This window comes from Erithacus rubecula (assembly GCF_903797595.1).
Source record: "Erithacus rubecula genome assembly, chromosome: 8".
Lineage (NCBI taxonomy): Eukaryota > Metazoa > Chordata > Aves > Passeriformes > Muscicapidae > Erithacus > Erithacus rubecula.
The window spans coordinates 11,109,423-11,136,357 of NC_136659.1; the positions used below are offsets into that span (position 1 = coordinate 11,109,423).

Consider the following 26,935-nt stretch of genomic DNA (forward strand, 5'->3'; position numbering starts at 1 on the left):
GGAGCTCAGGGCCGGCGCTGCGCAGGAGCGCGGCGGAAGCGGCGGGGCCGAGCGCGGGTCCCGCCCCGCAGCGCCGGCCCTGCTCCGGCGGAGGTGAGCGCGGTGTCCGCCCGGCCACGCCCGCCCCGAGGCCGCTGTCCCGGTCGGTCCCCGCTGCCGAGGAGCGAGCGCCTGTGCGGGTCGGATTGCCGCGGGAAGGGGGATGGATGGAGCCTGAGCTCCGCGCGTGTGGCGTGTGCGGGGAGGGCACCCGGTACCGGGGCGGGAGGGCGCGCTGCCCCAGCGGCCGTGGCTGTGTGCCGCCGCTGGGTTCCCGAGGCTCACGGCGCTCCGTGTCTGCCCCGCGCAGGTCCCCGCATGCGGCTGCCGCTGCGCCGCTCGCCTCTCCACCGCCTCCGTGCCTTGGGCCGCCCGCCCGAACGCGCCCTCATGAACCTCCGGGAGCTCGTTTCTGCCCTGAATGAATTCGCGTCCCCCGCTCTGGCCGAAAGTTGGGACAATGTGGGATTGCTGGTGGAACCAAGCCCTCCCCACACTGTGAACACCCTTTTCCTCACCAACGACCTCACTGAGGAGGTGATGGAAGAGGCAGTGCAGAAGAAAGCGGACCTCATTCTTTCTTACCACCCTCCTATATTCACACCACTCAAGCGAGTAACGTGGAAAACCTGGAAGGAGCGGCTGGTGGTCCGAGCCCTGGAGAACAGAATCGGGATTTATTCTCCGCATACGGCCTACGATGCTGTACCTCACGGGGTTAATAACTGGCTATCAAAGGGACTCGGTGAGATTCTCTAAAGATCAAACAAGTTAAAATTACTAAAGCCGTATGCTATTTTAGGTGGGATTTTTCATCATTTGCCTTCCAGCTTTTACAGGTGTGATTTGAGGACTGTTTTTATTTTTCCTAATGTTTTTATAGTAGTGTAACCTTAAATACATTTTAGGAACTTTATCTTGGTGATGTATACCAGGTAACAAACACGAGAGGATAATTTCAGACGCATGACTACTATTGGATGTATCTGGAACTGGTGGAGCATATTTTTGTCCACTGTGTTTGCAATGCTAAGACCACTGACTTTAAATCTCCACCTTTAATTTATAAAGTAAAGGATCTCAATGTTTACAAAGCATTTAAGCTTTGTGAAATTATTTTAGATTTTTATCCTCTGTTGTGGCTCAGAGATAACAACAGCTGTGTTTTTTCCAACCTGTCATACAAACCAGGAACTCTTTCTGGTTTTGAACAATCTTAGGATAAAATTGCTGGCATTAAGAATGGCAAATAATACATATCCATCAGTTTCTTCTACTTAAAATAGATTGCGCCTAATGGAGACAGGAGAACGAAAAGCCCTCAATTCTTGTCAGGAAAAAAGGATTTAGGTGCAATATTTGCATCTTTGTGTCACATCTCCTTCAGATATGTGCTAAATAAGTATTAGAATACTTAATCTGCTTTATAAAGCAGCAATCTTGTACTGTTTTCTCAGGTGCCTGTACTTCTGTCCCACTTCGTCCATCAACTGTGCCAAGCTCTCCAGCTGAGGGCACTCACCGGGTGGAGTTCTGTGCAGATGCTGAGCATCTGGATGCAGTGCTGTCCAAAATCAAAGGCATCCCAGAGATCTCTTGTCTCACTACTCTTCCAGCTAGGTATCTGCTCCACTCTCTGATGTTGTATTCTTCCTGTTGTTTGAAACAATAAGTTGCTGTAATTGTATTTTACTGTTCTAATAATTTTGTTCTGCTGTGCATTGCTGTTGTATTTTTCTGCAACAGAATGAGAAACTTAGGGAATAATCATTCGTTTCTGGTCAATCTCTGTCATGCTGAGTGTTAATAGCAACTCAAATCTAGCATCACATAGATTAGGGGTGTTAAAGAAGAGTATTAATAGGAAATTTGATGAGGACAGTTGAATTAAATTCCGGTATTTGTTTCTTCCAAGACAAGTCTAGGCTATTACAATGCTGCTTTTTTTCCTTTCTCAGTGGCAGAACAGCCACTAGGACAGAATAATAATAATTATAATGCCAAAATTAGTAATTATAATGCTGTAATATGATACTTACAATGCTGAAATTTTATCTAGCTTCTTGAAAAGCACCAGGTATGTCTTTTTACAGGGTTGAAGGTGAGGAGCAAACACGGGTCAGCCTGACCTGCTCTCAGAAAGCACTGCTGGAGGTGGTGGCTTTATTGTCCCAGAACAGCCTTCTTTACTCTAAGACTGAGATTCTCTTACTACAGAAGGTAACAAAATCACAAAATTACTTCCTGTGAATGTATTACTTTTGTGAGCTGAGTACTCTCAACACTGAAATGCAGTAGCAATGGCATCACAGCTTTCCAGTGCTACCCCAGTGCTTTGAAATACTGGCATACGGGGATTTGAAGCCCACAATTTTCCAAAGCAATGAAACTATCTATGTGGTCTGTACTAATTCTTAAATCAGTTCCAATAGCTGGTGTAGTTCATATGTTACATTTGAGAACATCCCATACATATTTTTTGTGAAGTTCAGTGATGTTCCTGCAAGCCCAATATACTCATCCTGTTAGTGTGGAAAGCAATGCAGGCATCTGGAGTCAGCTTTCTCACAGTAATTCATTTTTCCCAGCCTCTTCTTCCCCATACTGGAATGGGGCGCCTGTGCACCCTGAGCGAGCCGCTCTCCCTGTCAGACACCGTCCAGCGCGTCAAAGCTCACCTGCAGCTCCCGCACGTCCGCCTGGCCGTGGGAGCAGGCAGGACACTCGGTAAGGGCACTGAGAGCCACACTGCTGCTGGGACTGGCACTGCAGGAACTCAGGGAGCACCAGTGCAGGCATGACAGTGGGAAACACTGCTCTCTTTAACAGGCTTAGGTCCAAGAACTAGGAAGCACTGTTAAGAAACAGAATCTTGGAATTTGCAGTCATATGAAAAGAATGTCATCTGTATTTTAATGGCGTTCTGTATTACGCTGGTGATGCGGTGAAGAAGGGACAGCACAAGTTAAATGAAAGATGTAATTTCTTGTAATTTATATAATGAGGAAGATTTTTTTTTCCTGCCCAGGGTATCAGGCACAAAGGTGTATTGTTTCATTGTATGTCCTCTTTTGTGACTGAATGTTAAGATTCAGAGCACTTTCAGAGTAAGGCACTTCATGGTATTATTATGAACACAGAACCATGTTTTGATGAAAAATAAGATAGAGAAGGTGAACTAGCTCAAATAGTGGGGTCATTAGTAAGATGTGCAGTAAATATCCTCTTATCCCAGCTACCTCTCCTAATGTCCAAGGAACACAGCTAGGAGAATTTGTGAGAGTAAATTTGTTGAGAACTCTTTGTAACTTGGGAGGCAGAAATCTTATTAGACTGACAATTGCACTAAAAAATCCCCAAACTACTTCAAAGCCTCTTTTTATGGTGTGAGATTAAAGTGGTGTGACTCCATTTAAATCAACTGAAATTGCAAGGCAACACACTGTAAAACCTTTACAAATTTTGAAAACTCCCCATGTTGTGTGTCCCCTCTCCTTAGTGAATGTAATATATATGAAGAATTAAAATTAATGTCACTGTCATATATGTAATATCTTAGAATTAGCAATCACACCAAATGGACAATTTTTATTGGCATAGAGCAGCTTTCAGCTTGCATTAAGACTGGCCTTCCAACAGCTAGTAAGTTAGGAACCAGTATATCTCAGGGACAAAATGCTGCCTTAGTGGCATCATTAGTTGGGAAATTAATGGTGGTTCAACTCAAGAGTCCTGAAAAGAGGAGTGGCCTGTTAAAGAGTACAGAAACCTAACACCTCACTAGGACAAAGATTGCCAGCAGCCAGCCTCTATTCTAGAGCTTTCTTCAAAATTTCCTGTCCCTTGAAATAAAATCTACCTATCACAGAGGATTTTGCTGTATTGTCAGAGGTGTTATAAGCCCATGACTCTTTTAAACTGACAAATGTGTCTCTTCCTCCAACAAATTTACATTGACTCTAAAATCAAGGTAGTAGTTAACTGAAACAATTACTAGCAATACACAGGAGGGCTGAACAAAGGGGAAGGAATTTAACTGTGGTACCTTGTATCCTGCAGAATCACCAGTGAAGAAAGTTGCTCTGTGTGCTGGTTCTGGGGGCAGTGTCCTGAAGGGGACAGAAGCTGACCTCTATCTCACAGGTAACAGACTGCTGTTTCATTATTTTTATTAGAGAAAAAAAGCGTACAAACCCCAGCAAAAAAATAAGAGAGCTGACTGGCTGTTGAAAGATTTGACCACAAAGAATTACCTGTTATTTATAATTGAGAAACAGTTGTTGGAATGACAAACTAACATTAAAGTAGAGACATGGACCAAATGGCAGTGTGGCAGAGTGAAAGATATCTGAATTAAAACATTACATTACAGCATTTATTTCAACACAAAATCAGTGCTGATGGCAGTAAGTTGCAACTTTCAGTGTTTTTCCTTTGGCAGCATATTATTCCTATATTCCCATATCTATTCCCTACAGAATTCCCTACTGCAAAAGAGAATATAATGTAGTCTACAGAACCTTCCAAAGAAACTCCACAGTGTGTCTAACCAAAGGGACATTTAGTCCATTATTCTCTCTTCCAGCAGTGGGACAGCTATTCCCTGTGGCTCAACAATGTGAAGGCTGCCTTGCATTCTGTAGGAACCGCTGCCCCTTCTCCCCCTTATATGTAGCCCTGCAGAGCTGACCCTCAGGCTTTCCAACTGCTTTCCTCCATCTTCTTCCAGACCACTCTGAGCACTTTTATTTTCTGCCCAAATTAGCATAATTTACAGCTATTCAAAGATGGCAAGGCATTTCTGTGGTTTGACTCAGCTGCACACAGGGATATTAGCTGAGTGTTTCAAAGGACCCTTGAGCAGGAGTGTTCCATGTTCCTACTGAGCAGGTGCTGTTGCATTTCCACTTATGGCCTACATTCCATTACATCACCACAGCCTTTAGCTGAGGTGCTCCACACACTGCAGAGACCTGGTTACCTGAACTGTACCATTAGTGATCTCCATGACATTTCTTTCTCAAAATGGCAGGAGAGATGTCCCACCATGATGTGCTGGATGCAGTTGCCAATGGGATAAGTGTTATTCTGTGTGAGCACAGTAACACTGAGCGAGGCTTCCTGTCAGAGCTGCGTGATGCACTTGCCATCCACCTACAGAACAAAATCAACATCATTGTGTCTGAGAAAGACAGAGATCCTCTCCAGGTGGCATAGGGGGAAAAAACTGGAGAGAGAGAGGAAATTCAGTCAATCACATTGTCCTGCACAGACCTATCTGACTGCAGAGCTTAATGAAGGTGCTTTCAATTAGTCTATGAAGACTAGAGTCAATGAAGGTGCATTCAATCACAGAAGGATTTTATTATATGGTCTCTCAAAGTCTGGGGTATATTTTGTTGTGTCAGAAAAATAAATGTTTGTACTCAATTACTGGACTGTATTTGAATAAATTTACTGTTACTACTTAACGTTATTAGATATAGTCAATAACCATGATACTCAAGGGTTGGTTTGGGTAAAAATATATAAAACCTGACTTATCTCCAGATTTAAGCTTATGCAGCAGTTCTACCCTACTACAGTTATGTAAAATCATGTCACTGCAAGTTACTAATATTTTACTTAATAAATTTCAGAAATAGTAGTCAATGAAAAGGATGGAGATAACTGTTTGCATTAATAGTTGTACTAAGGCACCACTCAGATGCAAATACATAGAGAACACAAAGCAAGTTGTTGGTACTAACAGTCAGTTGCAAAATCTACCACTAATGCAGCTTTAAGGCTTTTCAAAAGAGGAACTCTCAATTCAAAAAAAGCTTTGTAAGGTTGAAACTCAGGTCCTTACAAAGCTGCAAATTCACATGCCTTTGTTATCTTCTTTTAAAAACAGTTTCTGTAACTGTGGTTTTTAATCATTAAAATCTCAACAAGTAGTATTTTCACCATGGATAATGAATTTTATTTTCCAAGTTAGTTCTTTCTGTTGGGATTTTTTTTTTAAGGAAAAAAAATCTCACAGTTGTATACCCTACCCTCTCTGGATGGTAAATATTTCATTACAGATTTGTAAAAATGTTAGCTCTATCCTTTTAAGTTAATAAAAGTGGCTCATCAAGTGATGTCTCTATCTAATAATTGCATGTCTTCTTCCACTTATATGTAAGTGGAAAGAGATGACTGGTTTGTCTGAAGCCACCTAGGCTATATAAAGGTCATCATTCTTACCAGTACCATGAAGACACCTCAGTATGCTGAGAAGTGAGAAGAAATTTCTTCTTTCCAAGTAAAAGGAAAGGACCTATATGAATAATCAAGTTGATAGTGGGGGGTAGGTAGATGCTCTAGGTTTCTAATACAAAAGCCAGGCCACACATCTCTCTTGCTTCTGTCAGAGAGGGGCGGATAAGGTACTACTCCATGAGATGTTTTGGTTCTCTTCCAAAGCTATATACTGGTATTAAGAGGCTGGCAAATGATTCTTGATTTTGATGTAAGAAGCAATATAAAGTATTTCTACTCAGTAGTTTCAAATCTTCTGCGCAGATATGAAAATGACACTTTTGCACAACTGCCACAAGGATCTCTATCTTCCTGTAACGTAAAAAGATTGTGAAAGACAAGACAAGCTAATGAAAATTAATAAAGTACTTTATTTCAGTTGATTTGAACTATAACAACATTGAGCTGTAACACAGCTACCAAATATTAGGCGTACAGAGTTCCTGAAGTCTGGCTGGCAGACTACAGATGATGGAACTACAGAGCTTCCTCCCACATAACTGAGAAAAGAAGAATTGAAGAACAGATGTCAAACTTCAGCAGTTTCCCAACCTCTATGACCTTAAAAAAAGGGAGAGCTTTTATGTGGCATTTAAGGCCTCCTTCAGTATGAGTGGACACCCCTGATGTAAAAAATATAAATATACAATCAAGCTTTAAAAAAATAAACAAAAAAGCTTCGTAGCCTCTTCATATTCCTGGATTGCACCTTGGAAAGTAGCAGGCAATGACATGAGTCCATCATAATTTTGATTATCTAAATCTTATAAAAGGATGTGGGTTTGGGAAAAGTCCTTCAGTTTTATTGCCAGAATTTACTAAGTTACCTGCAGCACCCCAAACCCACTAGTATTCTGCTTTCCTCATGCAGTCAAGACAGGTCTTGTAGCATTATAAATCTTGTCTTGTCTAAATGGTAGAAGAGTACACGATAGCACTCAGTTGAGAAAAGTTGCACCACTAGTACAAACTAAAGCTCTTGATCATCTTGTGATTTGCACTTCCCAAGTAAATTGCTCGAATAAAAGCCTCATGTCTACTGAGGTAGAGAGCAGAAGGCACAATCTCACTGTGTTTTTCTGGCTGTGAGGTTGGCTGCACAGATAGGAAGAATTGTCTGAGCTAAGAGACAAAGCAGACAAATCCAACTAGAGCGCAAGAGAGGCCTTGCTTACAGAAGTCATCATTCCAAACTACCTGAGGTAGTTGAACAATGAGCAAGATTCATTAGAATTATTACTTATCAGTGCAGCAGCTGTGAGGAGAAAGAGAGATCTGAGCATAGGCCCCTCTCCAGCAGCTATTGAGAGCAGTTGCTGTAGACACTGAGGACACAGAGACATTACACATCTTCATCCTCTTTCTCTAAGAAGTCGGTCAAGGTACTGTCATCAACAGGAATTAATAAGTATTCCACACCATCAGCTCCCTGAGAACAGACATGCACAGACATTATTAACACCAGTGTACAGTGCCAGGCAAGCCACTAGACAGCACTGTAATGCTAGCATTTATCTGCAGTCTGGATTAGAGCTGGACAGCACTCTGAACAACAACATTACTAAAAACCTGGAATATTTCACTGGAGCAACACAGGAAATACACAAATACTCAGAAAAGTCACAAAATGAGAAATCTTCTGGTGGGTTATGCTTGTGTGACACTACAAAGCTCCTTAACACTGTGTTCCTTTATCTTGTACTGCTATACTGCCTCATTATTATGACAAGTCTGCATTCTTTTCTCATAGAAATACAGGTAATACTATCAGAAGCAGACTGGCAGGCTCCATAGTCTGCTACTTCTCAGAGTCTTCAAAAAGAAGACATGTAGGTTGCTGAATAACCAAAGCACACTGTGTTTCTGCAGCCCTCTAAACCCCATCCATGTAAAGGGTGTTGGCATATTGGAGGCATGGAAAGAGGTTCAATTACAGAATTTCAGCCCCTTGCCAGTTCCTAGGTGCTTAAAACAATATAGCAAGTAAGTATCTTTTTTGATTCAGAGTGGCTGAGTAGAATTCTCTGGACTCACCCGCTTGGTCCGGATAAGCTTGTGGTCCCTGAATTCTGTCAGCTGTGCCCTGAGTGTCAAGTCACTGTTGACAAGGAAAGCCTCCCGACACTGCTGGTAAAAGTCTTGGAAAGACAGTCCTGGAGACAGAAAAAGGCAAGAACAAGAAACTGAAGTAGTAAGATTGTCAGATTTTTCCAGGTCTCACACCAGATATTGTCCACCTGCAAGTCTTGCTTTGGCACAGACCAAAGTGGCTACAGTAACATCACCTCCTGCAGGTATACAGCCAAGGTAATATTTCAGGAATTAATGGAAAACAGCTGAATTAACATTCCAGTCACCCTGCTGCCTAATGGAATTTTAACAGCACTTTAAATGCAATTTTTACAACCATTAATCTCTCTTAATTTCCAACTCCTCTGTCTTGCTTTCTCTACCATTCAAGTTATTCATATGCACTGCAATACCTATTATAGACAATGATAGAATATTCCACACGTATCCTAGAAAGCAGGGGCATGTCAGAAGACGTGACATTTATAGAGGACATTTCAGTGCACGTTATATGAATTCAGTCTCCATTTAATTTTTTTTTTACTCCACAGGCCCCACCAACAGTCTCAGTCATGTAAGAGGCAGCCCTTCAAACCAGCCAGTCTATTGACCTCCTGTCTGAGTCAGACACAATGCCACTAGAAAGACACTGAGCCTCACTGAGCCAACTGTTCCAGCATTTCTGTTGCTGGAGACATAACCTGTGTACCAAAATCCAGGGCTGCTGTGAACAGCAACGCCCCAAACAGATGAGGAAAAGTGGGTACCTACCTGGATAAGATGGGTTGTCCTTTTTCTCCAGCTGGTGCTGAGCAAGCAGTCTGAATATCCCTCTAAGTGAATGGAGGAAAGGAGAAAATCAAAATAATAGCAATTTAAATAGCCCAAAACTCCCACCATTGGAAAATATTAAGTAATTTTGCCTTATGCACAAAGACCTGGTTGTGAATCTCATTACTGGACAAGATTTGCTACCCAAATGCTGCTCATTTAAAGTAACCAATCAACTGGAACCCAGGTTCTACCATCTTCTCTATTATCAGAAAACAGAGATTGTAAGGACTGCGTCCTTGGCAAGTGCTACTGTGAAGTGTTACAGTGTCTTACCTGGCATTGAGAGTGAGGCTATGCAGGACATGCATTAAGGAGCTCAAAGCCAAAGATCCAGTCTGTTGTACTAAAAGTGAGTTCTCATAAGATGTTTCTTCCACATAAGGATTAAATGTGGTTGTTTCATACCAAAGCCAGTTATAGAGGCTCAGCTTTGCCTGATCCCACACTATATAGAAAAAAAAAGAGCAGACAAAACCAGGAGATTTATGTTTCTAAGGTGTTAAACATGCAATATTAAAATGCACATAGTTCTGCTATAGGATTGAGGAAACAATATGTGCTTGTGAAATTCATATTACATATACCCTGAAAACTGCAGTTCCAGAAAGATAAACTCTCTACAATAAAACACTTGCAGGCATCCCTTTTCCATATATACACTATAAATCCTTCCAGAGTTAGGAGTGTGCAAACAATTTCTGGCTGTAGCTGGAAGCTGTGCCTAGAGAGGGGGTAAAATAGCTGAAACAAGACCCTTCTCAGAGTGTATGGAGATTCCTCTCCTGGAGTGGGGATGCCTCTCAAGGTTACCCCTCCAGGCTGAGCTGAAGAGATCTGCCCATGGTTATTGGTATGGGTAAGTAACATCAATCTCTACTTGTATTGTTATTGCTAGCTTTAATATAACTGTTTCAATATTGCTTTAAAAAGAGCAAACTATACTAATAGTTACAGCTACTTGTGATGTAGTAAATAATTCCAATTAGGATATTTTAGTCTAAACATAATCATAATCAATGTAAGTAAGTTATTTAAGTATACTTGTTTTGCCATCCTTAATTTTGTGAGACAAAAGTTCAATTACACCTATATAATCCTTTAACATAAATCATCAGCTAAGTCTGAGACTAAAACTAGGTCCAGCCACACCTCAGTCCAGTCTGAGAAGTTTCGAACAGAAGGGAGTCCTTTCTGCACCTCCTAGCTCAAAAGGGGGTCTTCTCTAATAACTTTGTCTGAAGCTCCCATTCTGCCCACAACACTGACTGATAAAAGAAAATTGTTTAGATGCAATGATAGACATAACATCCAATCTCCAGTTCAGTAAGTTCCTAAAATCAACGTGTGCCAAAAGCTTGGAGTCAGTTTATATATATGCTTAGTGGTATTTCTCAGTATCTTTACACAGTTTTGGTTCAGCACAACCCCACTCCCAATCAGGAGCATACATACATCAACAGTAATACATACTGACTAATAGTAATACATGGTAAGCAATACATGAACTTATGAAACGTGTTTAGCAGTCCCACAGCAGAACACAGATCCTTCTCTTGGCTAGGTCAGGCCCAGGGGAACTCACTGAGAGGAGCATTGATGTGATCGATAGAGGCAATGAGGTAAATGCTAGGCAGGGAGGACAACTGTGCAAGGATCTGCTGACTCCTTTCTCCTCTCAACATCTGGCTGTCCAGGTTATGAATGAGGACATAGAGCTCTAAAGATGAATCTGCAAGGTCAGAAAAAATAGCAGACAATCAATCAAAGAAACTGCATACAAGCAATATCCCTTTCCTTGTACTCAGTCTGAAGCTATACTGGGTGTTTCTGAGTGCCTAAAAGGGTTTTTCTCAATTCACTGTCATCATAGTTATGGGGCTGGTTGTTTTTCAGTTTAAGCTCTTCTGTTATAATCCACTTTCCACTTGCTCACAGCTTTACCAGGAATTGCCCCTTTTATCTGTGTTTCTTTTGCAATTGAAGATCATTGAAATATATTTTAGAATGGAAGTCTAAGCACAGTTTATTCAGCTGCTTTTGATTTACATAACTAGGACCTTTAAGCTCCTTCTCACAGTAAAAATACATTTACTATTCAAAGTTTGATCCAAAGCATCATAATTTCATTGAAAATTTTAACAAGTTCTGAAAAGGTTAAGAGGCCTAGCTCAGATAATGCAAATGGTACATGTAAAAATGTCCAGCTAGCTTCTTGCTGCTGTACTTATCCCTGGGAACAACCATTTCCTGAGTCCAGAAACAATTTTAGAACTGTAACCAGATTTTGTGCAAATCTATACATACTTGTCTGCCAATGGAAACCAGTCATCAGCTATACTGTAAGACTGACTTACGTACATTCAGGTGGGAACTGCTGTTACCCTGCCCTTTTCACTTAATACCACCAGAAATACTCTTAAGGCAATGATGAAAAACAGAATGTAAATGCTGAAACACCAATGTCACACACAATTAGGATTCCATGGCAATTTGTGTGCAAATATATAAGCACTAAAACAGACATTCAGAAATAATTCAGCAAGTATTTTGTGAGGCAACCAGTTCTGAGACAACCTTTTTGTTTGACACTGCTACAGAACACTGACTGAGGTAACAGCTTATATGGGGTTGTTACACAGGTATGTACATCTCCTGGTGCATGCATGTTTTCATATGTGTTGCAAAATTACAAACAAGAAAGCATATCAGCTACAATGCATCAGAAACTGCCTGTAAAAAAATTAGAAGAATATGTCCAGGCTCTCTTAACACTAAGTAGACTCTAACATTTTTATGCATAAAGTTAGTAATTTTACCTTCTTTAAACCTTTTGGTAATGAATTCAAGTTGGTCAAGAGGGCTGCGGAAGGTCCCTATATGGTCCAGAACCTCCTCTGTGATGGAGTTGAGAATCTGAAAAAGAAAATAGGAGTTCCTTATGAAGGGCTCTGACACTGAAGTGCAGACAATCAGAAACTGAGTCCTTGGCTGCCTTGTGAGAGATAATCTGATTATTACCATAAAATCCCTAAAACAGCACATATTAATGAAAAAAATATACCCCTTTTCATAACAGTGACATAAAACAAGGCTTTAGAGTGATGAATACCTATGAATGACAGAAATTATTGCAATTCCTTGGAAAATGTATGGGATCATTTCTTCAAAGTATTAGAAGAGAGAGGAACTGCTCTTCATTCCGAATGTGTTGCTATAGGGTGCACAGGGTTCCTTAGCATTTTACATTGAAAGACTCTAGATGTATCTGCAACACAGGATGATTAGATAAACCCACAAGCTTTTCCCACACTTACAGATCTCACAGTGATGCTGGGGAAGTATCCATTAACCACCAGGTGAACAGAATCCTGGAGCAGAGAGGTACGAAACTTCTCCAACAGATCACGCTTTGAGCCCAGTCCATAAAGCACAATATTGAAACCCAAGCTGCAGAAAAGTGAGCAAATACACTGGATCAAAAAAGTGCAAGTCTGGTTTTAGACCCATACATTCATTAAGCAAAATGATCCATTGCAATCTTGGTTTTAAAAATTTCACGTTTTGTCAACTCCAGGTTTACCTTAAGCTTACAGCTGATAAATAAGGTTAGCTCCAAGGAATCTGGAACCTGGCATGTGCATCCTGGCAAAAAAATCATTTTAGCAGCCTAGAGGCTCACAAGCCTAGCAAAACATCAATGGAAGAAAATGCTATGGACTAAAAGAGAAAACTAGATCTACAACTTCAGGTAAGAAATGGTAATGAACACTCACATGCAGTCCCTCACCAGTAATTACATTACATGTTTACTACAGGCCACAGTAATTACAAGAAAAAAAAATCAAACCTTCATACTGTTTTTTCACTCTGATCTCAGGCATAATTTCAAAGCAAAATTACTCTATATCAAGTATATTTCTTATCCTAATTGTTCCACAGGAAAAGAGGCAGGAAAGCATAGACACAGCACAGTATGGAACTGTAGAGACCCAGAAAAGTTGGGTTGCCTTCTTCACCCTCTCTCAAGCTGCACTATGATGTGGGAAAAGCTCATAAGGCCTCAGCCTTGATGAACTGCACCTAGACTAAACTCCCCTCCAGCTTAACAAACACTGTTCTGAGAAACTAATATTGTCTAATGAGCACCCATTTTTAAATGAGCTACCTTGGAAATTCACATTTCTTGTCTGAATAACAATACAAGTGGAATAATACTTATGCTGCTGAACCTTCAGAGAAAGTTACTAAGTCAAATTGTGGCCAGAATGAAAAAATCACTCTGACTGAAGCCCACCGTTTTGTGCTCCTACAAAAGCAGTCTAAAGTGAGATCCTTTGAGCTCTCCACTATGGGGAGCTGCTGCATACTAAAGCCCACTCTCTAACAACACTGTAAGCAGTGGTCCAGAGCGAGATCTTTTTTGAGCTCTTAATTCCCAGAGGGTAATTGATAGTATGTCTCAAACACCAATAACTGGGTGGCTGTGAAGCCAACCAAATACTAACAGACAAGAATAATTGGTAATAACCAAGAACTACTGGTACTCATGATGCTTGTTCTGGTAGGTACCATTTCTTTCTAATGCTGTGAGAAAGAACAAATTTTGGATGGAGAAGGGGGCCCAGGTGGAGATAGGGCAAAACCATTCCATGAGAAAGAACAACAACAAAGTACAGTGCAAGCATAGGAATGATTGGCAGGAAGCTGGCATGGACTACCAAAGATGCCCAAAGCCCTCAGGCCCTTTTCCAGAAAGACCTAAAAAACCAAACTGTGCATGATAACTGATTAGCATAGAAAGAGACAAAGCTGTCTTTGGGGCTGAGCCACCTGTCCACAGAAAGGCAACTTCCCCTGGACAAGCTAAGTTGACCCCACCAGACCCTGGACATCTCATCAGCTGAACCAACACAACTGGACCATAACTTATGACCTGGATCCATGCTGAATCCAGGATCACATTCCCTCAGCTCGCACAATGCTGAAGCAAGGGCCAGTGATCTCTTTATTGCTTTTTAATTCATCTCTCCTTTTTAAAATTAAGCTCTTTAGTTTCTCTTTTTCCTTCACTCTGCCCCTTTATCCAAAACCCAGTGCCATGTGCCAATATGGTAGGTCAGGGAATAATACCAATTTCCATGCCAAGTTGTGATTTACTAATAAACCTATGTGATTGCATGATTTGGTCTACAGGAAGCACTGAATTAAATGAATGTCACACACTTCTTAAATTTAAGCAATCAAAGAACAAAATTTGCTTCACAGGATATTGACATGAGGGTAACTTTACTGGCAGTGTGTTTTAACTAAGCTTCTTGAGTGATTCTCCTTGGATACTTACTGTAATTGCAGCATCCACTTGGAAAACAAGGATTCATGCTGCTGGTTAAGGTCTCTAATTTCAGCAGCATAGGCAACAGGAGCATTTTTCAAAAGATCACGCAGTGTTTGCTGTGTTAAGAAAGAGATGACAGTCATTCAAAGCTGAGAAAAAGCAAGAGATATACCTGGAGTCCTTAAAACACCCTGTAGCATCTCCCTATCTAGAGAGAATAGTTTTCATTGTCAGTGGACTCAGTTTGTAGTTAGTTTTTTTGCCCTTCCATGAAGACCCCACTAAGCACAATTTTGCTACTGGAGATACAAAGCAGCAATTAAGTAACCTTAGTATGGTAAAGGGCACCTAGACCATGACTAGAACAGATGACACACTGTGTATTTCTCTCTTCCTGCCAAGTATGGGAAAACCAGGACAGGAAAAATGGATACATATAGAGCTTGCATTGCACCGAGATACAACATCACATCCCTGCTCATGGGAACAAAGGCTTCAATCAACATGCTTAGCAAAGGTTCAGGTGTTTGTCACTACAAGAGAAAGCTCAAAATGTGCACCATCTTAAAAAAAGTTACAGCAGAAAGGATATAATTTGCAGCTGATAGCGCAGTGTAGAAAAGCATCAAGAATTGAAGGATTAATTCAGCTTTGAAGATATGCTGTGATGCTGATGTTTAAACAGCACAGTAGCATGACAGTCAGCATCAAATCTACACTGGCCTCTTTTCAATTTTAACAGCTTTGCTTCCCACTCCCTCACAGCAGAAGACAGTTAATGCTGGAAAGACAGCTGCAATGTATCAGACAAAGTACTGAGAGACAGAACTGCTAAACCTTCAGCTACTTTGAAGCCAGAAGTAGCTTTAATGCTGTAAGCCTTGATTTCCTTCCACGGCTGTAATGAAAGAACTTGTTAAGAACCCAGATGTTACTCTGGGCAGCAATTCCAGACAACAGCAGGCATCAGGCAGGCTGCATATATGCCATCTTTTAAAACACAAATGGATACAAAAGGCAGTCACAGACACAAGAGCTTCAGGTATTCTACACTGTTCCTTGAGATTTGTCTTTGTAGGGTACAACTGCTTGATTTAAACTGTCTTGTGGAAGTGACATGGAGAGAAAAATAAAGTAATTCAATCACCACCATCAGACTATTCCTGTCTCCTAGAAACACGTACAAGGGAACAAGTACAAAGTACATCTAACAAACTAGGTGACAACATTTAGAGCTCTTCCAGTTCTGCAAGTGGTTTGACTCAGGAATATTCACATGAAATCAGCTCTCTTGAATTCCTCTACACACAGATAATCAAAATAGTTTGTAATTCCCCCTACCATTTCACTGACAAAAATTAGGTTTTAAAGCAACTCTCTACAATTCTGCTTCTCCCTCTTCTCCTCCCCCAAAAGCAAAGTTTCACCTTTTCTGGTAACTGCAGCTTTCAGCTGTGAGCTCACCCTACTGTCTCAGTTTCAAACAACTGGGCACTGTTCTTGCTCAGAGCAGCAGTAGAAAACATACTGCTTACATTGCGACCTAAATCAGCATTACCACTGACCACATAATCAGTAGAAATAAAGTGAAAATAGCAACATCAGAAATTTTGACAAGGGAACTCCCTATCATGAAGTTCCCTATCTATCATATCAAAAACCCGGAGTTCTGTGACTCACTATGAACTTTACCTGAGTCAGTCTTCTTTTCCGCAACTTCTGCAGTGTTCGGTCGGAAGTGAGCACTTTGGAACTACTGTGAGCTTCAAAGTATTCCTCCACCAGGTTGCCCTATAAAAGGACAGCAAGATCAGCAACGCTCCTCCTGCTATCAAGTTACCCCTCTCCCCAAGATGGCCAATGAGACATAGAGCAAGGGTGAATATAGAAAGACAGAAAATATTTGTAAAAATGGCCTCTATAGCAGCATTCTGCCAAAGCTAACCTAGTCAGATGATTCTTTCCTGAAGAGAGAGCCAGAAAACAGATTCTGAGAGAGGTAACATAACAGTAATTCTTAATTGGTGTGGGGATCCCTGGAAGGAAGGAAAACAATTGAGCTGAACACCAAGCCAGAACAGTAATGTGTGCTCCTTCTGGTACTACAGGCATCAGTTTCTTCACCCTGTCTCGATATAAGGTCTTCTGCTCCATGGACATCTTAGACTTCTCCTTTTGAAGCTGCTGATGATGCCAACTAGATTAGCACACAGGTTCACATGGTGCCTGTCCAACAGGGATTACTCAGAAGCACAACAAGAGCCAGCCCAGCTGGTTTGATCTGAAATGAGTTTAGCAGATCTTCCCCATGGTCAGGTGTGGTCACTAACAGCTTATTGTCACTATATATCCGTTCATGTTTGCTAGCTCGGGTATATTTTTGCAAACTTACCATCTTTTGCTCCTTAGCTTTTTTGGCAAGGCTGTTTCTGCGATGAGGTGTAGATGTAGCCTTAGTTTTTGCGGGAGTCTTATGATCCGGTAAAACAGCACTGACTTCTTCCTCATCCTCCTCCTCTGAGCAGGAAGCAGAATACTCACTCTCACTTTCTATATAGGGATCTGGAGCTAGAGCAGAAATGTTAAGGTTAGAAGCTAGCAATGACTTCTTACACAAAACTCATTCTACACCATCTCACACACATTCTCTAGATGTTTTACAAGCACACTAATCCTAATTGTGTTTCTCAGAAAGGTAAAACCAATGCTTAAAAGAACTGCAAACACAGATGGCCATTTCTTTTGCAGTTCTAGGATGGCAAAGTATTGTTAAGTAAAGCTTCCTCCTTGATACCAACTATGAAACACAACTGGACCATAAAAAGAGACTAAATATGGACAATGGAATTCCCTATTTGTCTCAGCATCTCTATGTCAGTTTTCCCAAATGCCAATCATGCAGGCTGAGTATTTTCTATGCCACATTCTTCAAAAACGTTGTAAAATACCTCTGTTAGCCGCATTGATTGAAGAGCACAGATGAAATCTGGCTCAGTTTTGGTCTCTCAACACAAAAGAAATAGAAGATAAAACACCATGTACTAAAGTCCCCTCTGCATTCATTCTGGTTTAGCCAACCAGTTATTGAAAATACTTTGACATGGATGTCCCAGCCATCATCAAAAAATTTATGCCAGGCTCAAGCAATTGGGCTACACTAAATGGTAGCATAGGTAAGATTACTGGAAGTTTTGTCTCTTTTGATCATGTTATTGAAATTCACTTGGTGCTTCTAACCCTTCCACCCCCCCCACCTTATTAGCAATCAGTTGTAGGGAAAAGGTCTATATAGATTTCCTTAAGGACATTTCTACACCTTCTGCAGGATGAATCAGGCTGTTTGAGTCACATTGCTACCACAGATAGAAGCTCAACAGGAAAACACTCTCCCTTGAACACAGTGCCTCACTGACTGTGGCAGCTGACTGCAATGGCTGATCTTTACCTGCTAGTCTCTTTCTGAGTCTGTAAGGTGTGGTGGACACAAATTCTTTCTTTTCATTCTGGAACAGCAAAGAAAAAAACATGCATTGAAGAAACATGTCCCTCCTTTAAACAGCCCTCTGCCAAGCAAAAACAGGTTAGGTTTCCAAAATGTATCAGCCCACAAGAAACTGGAAAAGCAGAGGCAGTTAAGTATGGAGAGTTCTTGTTTTCCCATTCAGAGGGAGACAGAATCAAGTTCCAAAAGGGACTTAATTCTTTCAGCTCAAGTAGAAAACTGTGAAATCTCCAACCAAGATGCCAATCTTGGCCCCCCAGGAACAGTGAAACCAAAGCAACTACAAACTGGAAATGCTTCAGTCCCCACAGGAGTCAGATTCCATATCATGCTGTCTACTCAAAGTCATCTGGAAGTCCTCTATGAAAACAACTACCAGAATGACAGAAGACCACTCAGCATACTAAGCCAGAAGTACAGCAAAGGAATCTAAGCTGCCTAGGCTCACCAAGTTGTAGTGGCCCATCTTCCTTACATATATGTAAGGCACACATGCCTGACTCAGACACTGGATCAAGTCTGCAATACTTAGGAAATACTTTTGGTGATCCTGACAAAGTGGATGTGAAATCATCAAGCAGTGAATATGGCATCCCTAAACAGCATGTCTTTTTCAGGTGTATCTCATCCTAGAACTTCATACCAGATAAGCTGTGCATGCATTTCTGCTATGATGCTGTACCATTTTAGAAAGCCAACTCATTCACTCCATAGCCACCACAGCTGGCAGTTCTGGACTGAAGCTCTCTGCAGCGGCACAAAACATGATGTCAATCTACATCTGCCTATTACCCCAATTTATACTTTAGAAACCAATGGTAAGAAACTGAACAGCATCACAGCTCTGAACATTCACATGTTCTAACAGCATTTCTTACAATTAGGGCTGTTTCTTCCTTTAGTGAGAAGCTTCCTTTAGTGAGTTTAACTGTGCATTAAGGGACTGTCTAGCATTCTCACTTGTGTGATGCAAGGAAATAGTTTCCACCCATGATAATTAAGCTACCATTTACCTACTGACTCCAAACCCCACAGTCCTGATTAATGGTTCTCACTTGACTTACTCCTGTATGGTTAGAATAGAAGAGACACCTCTACTGTGTATTACACCTTTCAAGGTCCTTCTTTTCCAGAACTGTAGTAATTGGCCAGTACAAGTGGGGAAGAAACCCAAACATAAAATCCAACTGATGTAAAGTTATTACTCACCCTCTCCTGCACTTTGCTTGAACTCGAACGTTCTGAAAAGAAACAAACAGCATTGTACAGAGTATTGAAAATTTTCAACAGTGGACACAAGATGATCCATTAGAAAAACAGGTAATCACTGTTCAAAGGTACACTGCACCAGAATATCAGCTCCATGGATCGTTAATCCCATGAGTGAAGCCTCTAGTTCCTCACACATAGGCAAGGAGAGAACAGAAAGAGCTGCTGGGAGGAATGGGTTAGAAGTGGAAAACTGGCAAAGAGAATTGTCAATACACTCAAGTGACCATGCAGCTGGGGACAGCAAAGACTCAAACAGCAATGCAGAAAAACAGATACACCATGTCTATTGCTGTTTACCCTGTGTATGCTTTGGGAAGTAGAACATCTGTGTATAGATAACATAGGTGCTTGGTAGGCTTGGGGGCACCCTAATGGACAGATCAGAACACAGTGAAGATCATGGCACAGGGATAAACCACACGTGAAAAATCACTGACAGATCAGCAGGCTGGTTCTAGCACTGAACCACATGTAAGGGAGACTGCATCCCCACTCAGTGCCTACATCTCCACTGGTGTCCCTCTGCCCAGGTGTTGCTTCAGAAAGATTATAGAAATAAATTTACTCTTTGCATTCTGGCTGTGAGTTTGTGGTGGCTCTAGCAGCCTGCCTATGTCAGCTCACACAAGAGACAATGTTATTACCACAGAAGGCAGCTTTTAATTCTTGGTCACAGCTTTGGGAGGCCAGAAAGCAGGAAGAGACTCCAGCAGGAGGGAATAGGCTGAAAAATGAGCTCATGTTCTCTCCCTGAGCACATCAGACTCCATTTCCAAGAACAAATGCACACACTCTTGCCATGTTGACCTGCATTGACTTCTGCCATCTGTATTTCCCTCTGCAGCACTAGATGTTAAATATTACATAATAAAGTGTGAATTTACACATGAACACCCACACAGTCCTACTCAATTGGTGTTTAACACATCAGCCCAGCTCATAACTCTCTCAAGTCCAAGTATTTCTGCTGAACAGAGAGGAAGTCATTAAATATCACAGCAATAGATGAGAGAGAAGTTTATGTTTCCTCTAGAGCAGCAGGGCAGAAGAAGAGATCTGACACCCAGGCCATGCACATCAAACAGCTCAGCATGTGGTGTTAACCTGACTAGGATATTTAAGCATGACAGAAGCTAGAACTCAAGCATCCACTCCACCACCCAAAAAGAAACATAACTCTAACTCACTCAGTTTCAGTTCCCCAAACCATCACAGGACTTACTGCTGCTTTGAGGGGTTTTGGTGATCTTCTCAGGGCACTTGGAGTGATTAGGTGTCACATTCCGTTCTGGTGTCCGGGCTAATTCGGAGGCTGTAGGAAAAAAGGAGAAGGGAAGGAAGGACATGTCAGGTACAAAACCTCCAGCTAGTCAGAAATGGAGCCATACACCTGAAATGCTCTCTACATATTAATTTCCTAGCTATTTCAGGAACCAAATGCTTCTAGATTTTTATAACCCTAAAGGTGGCTGTATTCCTCAGCAAAGATTTTCAAAGGCAGAACTCATCAATTAATTAATTTTACAAATATGGCTGATGCAATGGAGAGTGTGTTTTTGCTCCCAGGGAGACCACGTCTTTGAATTAGAGCAAGGTTTGGTCAGGTTCACTTAGTCTTTTAAGACTGCTCAGCTGGACATAACAGATCATCAGATACAGCAAACACATCAGTTCCCCAAGAGGAACTATTTACCTGTGTCTACTCCTTATCAGTACAAGCTGAAGTTGAACAACTGATGTGAATCTGAAATACGCAGCTAACAGTCCCTACCATAGTATGACCAGCAGCTAATTCCATGTAACAACACTGGGACTAGCAGACTGTCACAGTATGACTTCCCTCAATTTTCAAATTGAATCATAGCTACAGGAGGGAGTACCAGTGAATCCACCCTGCTGCAGGAGGTCTAAGATAGGAAACAACTTCCCAAGACACAGCAGAAACTCAGAGGTACCAAAACCAGTTTCTCCCTCAGATCAGCCTTTGTAGGATGTATCATTAGCTGTGACAAATAAACACTAATGAAGTTTAGATGGTGCTGGACATACAAAGACTCTTCAAGTGAGTGACAACCCAGCTCAAGCATCTTATTTGAACCAGAACAGTCCACCCTCTCTGGAACAGCCACTTTCTCTTTGCTTCTTCTAAGTCTGCACAGAAAAAAGAGCAAAACATACCCAGCTCTGACATTTTATTGGAGCGTTTGGGAGTCTGGAATGAGTAAACTTCACCACCACTGATATTTGAGCCATTTCCCACTGGATCTGTGAAAAAATATGTTACTTAAAGCTATTTTAAAAGCACTGGTAATATTCCCAACCCAAGAAAGATGGAATGCATTGTTTCACTATTTGGCTTTATATGGAAGGTGTTATGAAAAAAAATATAATAATTAAATCCTAGAATCATAATCTTCTACCTGTTACTACAAGCACAGACAGAGCAGACTGAGCCCTCAAAAACAATTTCACCAACACTGTACAACCCAAACACTGCAAGAATCTCCTGAAGTCAGAGCTGTGTTAGGTTTTCCCCTGCTAGTACCTTGGGCATGTATTCCAAGAGCAGCAACATAGTTCTTCTCTTCAAGGGTTTCCTGAGCTTCGTTATCAGAAATATTCTCAAGCTTCTTCACAAATCTCTTCACACTGACACTTAGCTGAGCCTTGTCCTTCCGTACTTTAGTTCCTAAAATTGCAATAAAAGTTTTAACCTCCTGCTATTTCATTATTTCTATTGCAGTACACAGCCACCCAGAGTCTTCTACTTGACTTAAGAGACCAAGTTCCTGTTATGCAAATCACTAAACAAATTCAACGCTGAGATGACCTGCTAAAAGAACAGCTGGTCAGTAGCTGACCCTATAGCCATTCATCCTTCCTTCACCACAAATGCTGGCTCCTGCAGTCCATGAGGGTAAGACACCCATTTCAGCAAACATTAGCTCCATAGAAATGGGAGAAATGACAGTGCTTCACACATTACAGCATCCAATTGCGTGCAAAGGGAATGGTACTCGCCAACCCTTGTTTTTCCTAGGGAAGAGGAGCATTTGGAAGATACTTTGCCTGTAGGCTGTCAAGACACTCATGAGAGCCCTCTGGTGACCATCTGCATGACCTGCTCAAAGCAGAACCAGCAGCGAAATCTGAACCGGATGCTCCGTTTTAAGCATCTCCACTAGAAAAAGTTCACTACCTTAGAAGCAGTCGAACTGCTGCAGAGCACCCCTGTGGCACAGACCTGGAGCCTCTCTCCGCTTTGGCTGTGCGAGTGTTTAACCGCGTCAGGCCCGCGGAGCTTCCCGGCTCCCTGTGCCGCTGGCACCGCTGCACGCTGCTGGGGGGAGCTCGTACCGAGAGCTCGTACAGACCCGCCCGCAGCGGCCGGGACAGAGACACTGCACGGAGGGGCCAGGCGGGGCAGGCCTACTCCAGAGGCCTCGTCCTTCTGCGAGGCTCTACAGCCCCCAGCTCGGGTGTCGCAGAGCCCCGCTCCCGCGGCCGCCACGGCTGCTGGGACCCCTCTGCCAGCGCCCGGGCAGCAGCGGGCGGCGCCGGGCCGGGCAATGAGCCGGGCCGGCTGTACCTGTGTCGTCGGTGATGTGCCTCAGGACGTCCTCGTCGGGCACGAACTTCACCTGCAGGGAGCGGCGGCTGCCGCGCGTCCCGTCGGGCCGGCTCATGGCGGCGCCCTCACGTGGGGCGGCCCAGCCGCGGGGAAGCGCTGCCGCCGGGGGGCGCGGACCGGCGCCGCCTCAGCCCTCGCCTCACCCCTCACGGCTCCGCTGCTGCGGGACCGGAGTTCCGCCCGCTCCCCGCACCCCCGGCAGAGGCGGCGGCAGCGGGAGGCGGAACCGCGCTCACGTGCCAGCCAGTGGCAGTCCCGCGGCCCGGCCCGAGGCAGCCAACCCGAGCGCCGTGCCTTGAGTGACCCGTGCCGCGGCCAACCGGGGCCCCGCTCCCAGCCCGCCTCGACCTCGGGGCGGGACTTCCGCCGCGGGCACGCGCGCGGCCGCGGGGCTCGTGCCCGGTCGCTGTGGCGACGCGAAGCCGCCGCGAGCCCCGTGCCGGCAGAGCGCGGCCCCGCCGCTCCCCTCACGCAACTGCCCGCGCTGCCCGTCCCGCCTCCAGAAACCAGCGATTCACAAAGTGTTCATTTCTGTTCAGAAACAGCACGATATTTATTTAACATCTTTATATATTTATATATATATATATAATTTTTTCTGCATTGCAGATTGTGTCGAGTTTTATACATCTCTATTTACAACGATTTAAAATAATTATATTTCTTCTCTGGCAGGTATTTACAAAGTCAATAGTAACTACATTTCACATTTCAACAAGTCAACAGCATGAACCAGCTCAGTAAGACAGTTAAGATAATGGCTTACATGCACCAATAACATGATCTTCCATACGTGCCTTCTTCAGGACTAAGAACGAAGCCTTTCCCTGTCCCCAGGTTAAAGGACAGCATACAGCAGAGGTCACGGTTTGTAAAAACCTGTTGGATTTATTCCTTCAGCAGTACCGAATCTGGAGCGCCTGGGGCTCGCACCAGCAAGCGGGGCTGTGCTGGTCAGGAGGGGCTCCCACCACCCACCGCGTCCTTTCGCCCAGCCCGGTGGGCGACGTGCTGCTTATGCTCCTTCCGTGAGATTACATAATGCTAAAGTAGTAAAAATCCTCAGAAACCTCAGTTCAGAGAAACAAACCTGGTATGACGAAAAAGTAAGAAAATAATCTTTTGACCCTTGCAGAATGTTTCTTTTCGCTAGTAAAACAGTGAGCAAGTCCTGTATTCTTACAAGGACAAAAACAGATCAAAAAACTCATCGTCAAGTACAGGAATTACAAATTTAAAAAAATGCAGCATGGGGTATATATCAATTTAGTTGTTGGGGTCTTTTAATAGCAAATAAAAGCTACCATAGTAAATCTAAAATGTATTAAGAGTAGCTGATTATTAAAAATCTTTATTAGCTTTTTCCTGGAATCTTCAGTATGAAAAAAGTGTTAAATAACTCTCTTTTATTTAATCATATGGTATTTGTCCATAAATAACCAGCTAGTAATATCCACCCCTAAAATATGTACTATGTGCAAGAAAACAGAAATCTTGTTTCAAAGTAATCATTGAACACTGACACACACACACACACACACACACACCACACACCCCAGTACTAGGAATCTATTAATACTTTGACATGTTGATTTATCCTGAGTGATTGTTAACTCACATCTACTGTATACTTGAAGCCACAAAGTTTTTACTACTTGCATTTTTCATAAACTAATAACATGAAATTCTAGCACAACAACAGTAACTGTCTGAACATAAAGAACAGTGTCAATAGCCAGTATTTCTGTTACTCCCAGGTACTTGTTTTAGAACTAAAGGTTGCTCTACTTTTTCTGTTTTGTGATCAGTTCTGGGGAGGATGAGGACTCAAACACATTGGATTCACTACTGACTCGTAAGGAAGTTTCCATGACAAAGCACCATAGAGACACTTTACCAGCAGATACTTCTCAACAGAAATCTCCCCTGACCATTTTACCTGCTAAAATGAAAACCTGTGACAATTCTAAACCACATTTTAAAAGCTATTTGAATTTTGACTCCTGACCAGATTATTAATCACACATTAAAAAGTTGTATCAGAATGCAGATAGTCTTCTCTAAAACCACTTAAGTCTTACAGACTTAAAACACTGGGAGCTCACAACCAAGCAGCTGGGCACTAAAACTTGATCTCGTCACTTTGCTCATCATGCACAAGCTAAATGCAGGGCAATGTTTTACTGTACAGATACAAAGCTTTAGTACATATCTGTTCCCATCAACAGCACCTCACAGTAAAACCTCAGTCATCTTTTATGATAAAAGGAATAATTTATGGACCCATTTTAAACTCAGCTGGTCCCTCAGATACTACTTTTGGTAAAATCTGATGAACACGTCTAAAAAAAAAAAATAAAAATCAGGGAGAGGTACAGCCTAGACAAAAATAAGTACAAGGATGGAAACAAAAATTGTATTTTTTTCCATTAAATTTCACATACAGATGATTAAAATGGGACAGATTTTTACTAAATCCTTTTCTTGAAGCTGTAAGATACCCTTAAGACTTGCACAGCTTACTTCCTAACTTTTAATACCACAGGCCTTGACACTTGACAAACTTACTAGGCAAGTTTATCTAAAATGGTTGGCTGTTGTCTTAAAATCTTATTCCAAGATTCATTTTAAATAAAAATTCATTGTGACTATGTGGAAAACTTCGTAAGTATCAGTCTTGCAAAATCTACTTATTGTTTTCAGGAACAAACCAAGTTGCTTACAGTTCACCATCATCTTCCACCACTATGGAAGAGGCAGGCAAGTATTTTGTCTCTTCAGCTGGTCATGACAGAAATTTTGATAGACTGATACATGTATTCACTAACACAATACCTATGTCATGATTTACTACCCTGATCACCTAGAGAAAAGCTTTAAACAGCAAAGTTTATCCAAGTGCCAGTGAGGAAAAAAAAAAAAAAGAACAGAGATTAAGGCCCCTATGCTAGAAACAAAAAGCATTTAAAACAAGAAAATATAAAATATTGAAAAATTATATGAATCAAGAATGTGATGCAAGTACAGAGGATGTGGCTTGCTTGCTTAGCATACTTGAAAAGGAGTAATATTTTGCAATGTTAATCCTGCAATTGTCTTAAACAAAAAACTGAAATAAAAGAGGCACATTTACTGTTCTGAAACTATTCCTATAATATAAATGCTTGTTACAAGTGACACCTAGCTAATGGCTTTAATGTTATATTAAACATGCCAAGGTAGCAATATATTTGGCAATGAGAGAATTTAAGGACGAGATTATTAGACCTACTAACATAAAAGTATTTTTGTTTTGTGTGCAGTACATACATTTCATTCAAACTTATTCCATTATATTTTCCACATGTCCTCTAGGATTATGAGCATAGTACCTATACTGTACAGCTTGATTTTTATGATTTTAGTTAGAAGGTTATTATTGATTCTCTCTTAGTCTTCAAATTAATGTCTGGTTTGTGACCAAAGTTAAAACGCTGAACACTTAAAGGAGATAGCCATTGTTTCATGATAAAATAGGACAAGTTCAAACTCTTAGGTTAAAATAGAGCCATAGCATAGAATTATCTCTTCCAAAATTAATTTTTCAAAATATAATTCTCTGAACATGTTATACATTAAATATTGAGGAAAATTTCCCTGGAGCTACAATTTTCCAAGAACACTAATAAACTTCATTAAAGAAGTAAAATAAACCACGTAATATCTGAAGACAAAAAGCAGAGTTGGGGTCACCTTACTGCAGAGTAGCTTTACCACCACAAAGATGCAGGTTCCCCCTTAATCTTGAAAAATACTTTCCTATTTACATACAGTATACACACAGTTGAGGCAATTGATTGTCAACACGTGACAAATGTATGTACCTACTCACACACAAGTAAACCTCACATGGTGAGAAAAAACCCTGTCCCAGTAAACTCCAGTATTCATAAGTAGTGCAAATAAATATTTTGTCAGAAAACATCTG

General features: G+C 41.8%; 2 protein-coding genes across 5 annotated transcripts; one reads left to right on the top strand and one right to left on the bottom strand.

Annotated features, from left to right (window-relative positions):
* Positions 1 to 31: 31 nt before the first annotated feature.
* On the top strand, positions 32 to 6,164 carry NIF3L1 (NGG1 interacting factor 3 like 1). Of its 4 annotated transcripts, none has more exons than XM_079310749.1 (7): positions 32 to 93; positions 350 to 784; positions 1,497 to 1,659; positions 2,133 to 2,259; positions 2,628 to 2,766; positions 4,099 to 4,182; positions 5,072 to 6,164. In XM_079310749.1, the coding sequence occupies exons 2-7, from the start codon at positions 358 to 360 to the stop codon at positions 5,254 to 5,256; spliced, it is 1,125 nt and encodes a 374-aa protein (XP_079166875.1). In that variant the 5' UTR covers positions 32 to 93; positions 350 to 357; the 3' UTR covers positions 5,257 to 6,164. The 4 variants fall into 4 exon arrangements, with proteins under 4 accessions (XP_079166875.1, XP_079166877.1, XP_079166876.1 ...); XM_079310751.1 differs by having other exon boundaries at positions 53 to 173; positions 5,072 to 5,361; XM_079310750.1 differs by having other exon boundaries at positions 62 to 179; positions 5,072 to 5,361.
* Positions 6,165 to 6,675: 511 nt separating this feature from the next.
* ORC2 (origin recognition complex subunit 2) lies at positions 6,676 to 23,166 on the bottom strand. The gene is made up of 16 exons (XM_079310748.1): positions 22,927 to 23,166; positions 21,883 to 22,026; positions 21,516 to 21,602; positions 20,560 to 20,649; positions 19,275 to 19,306; positions 18,009 to 18,066; positions 16,956 to 17,131; positions 16,256 to 16,354; positions 14,570 to 14,679; positions 12,543 to 12,675; positions 12,045 to 12,141; positions 10,811 to 10,957; positions 9,502 to 9,673; positions 9,166 to 9,227; positions 8,359 to 8,477; positions 6,676 to 7,753 (listed from the first exon to the last, which is right to left on the bottom strand). Exons 1-16 carry the CDS (start codon positions 23,021 to 23,023, stop codon positions 7,667 to 7,669), a joined length of 1,710 nt encoding a protein of 569 aa, XP_079166874.1. The 5' UTR covers positions 23,024 to 23,166; the 3' UTR covers positions 6,676 to 7,666.
* Positions 23,167 to 26,935: the final 3,769 nt, after the last annotated feature.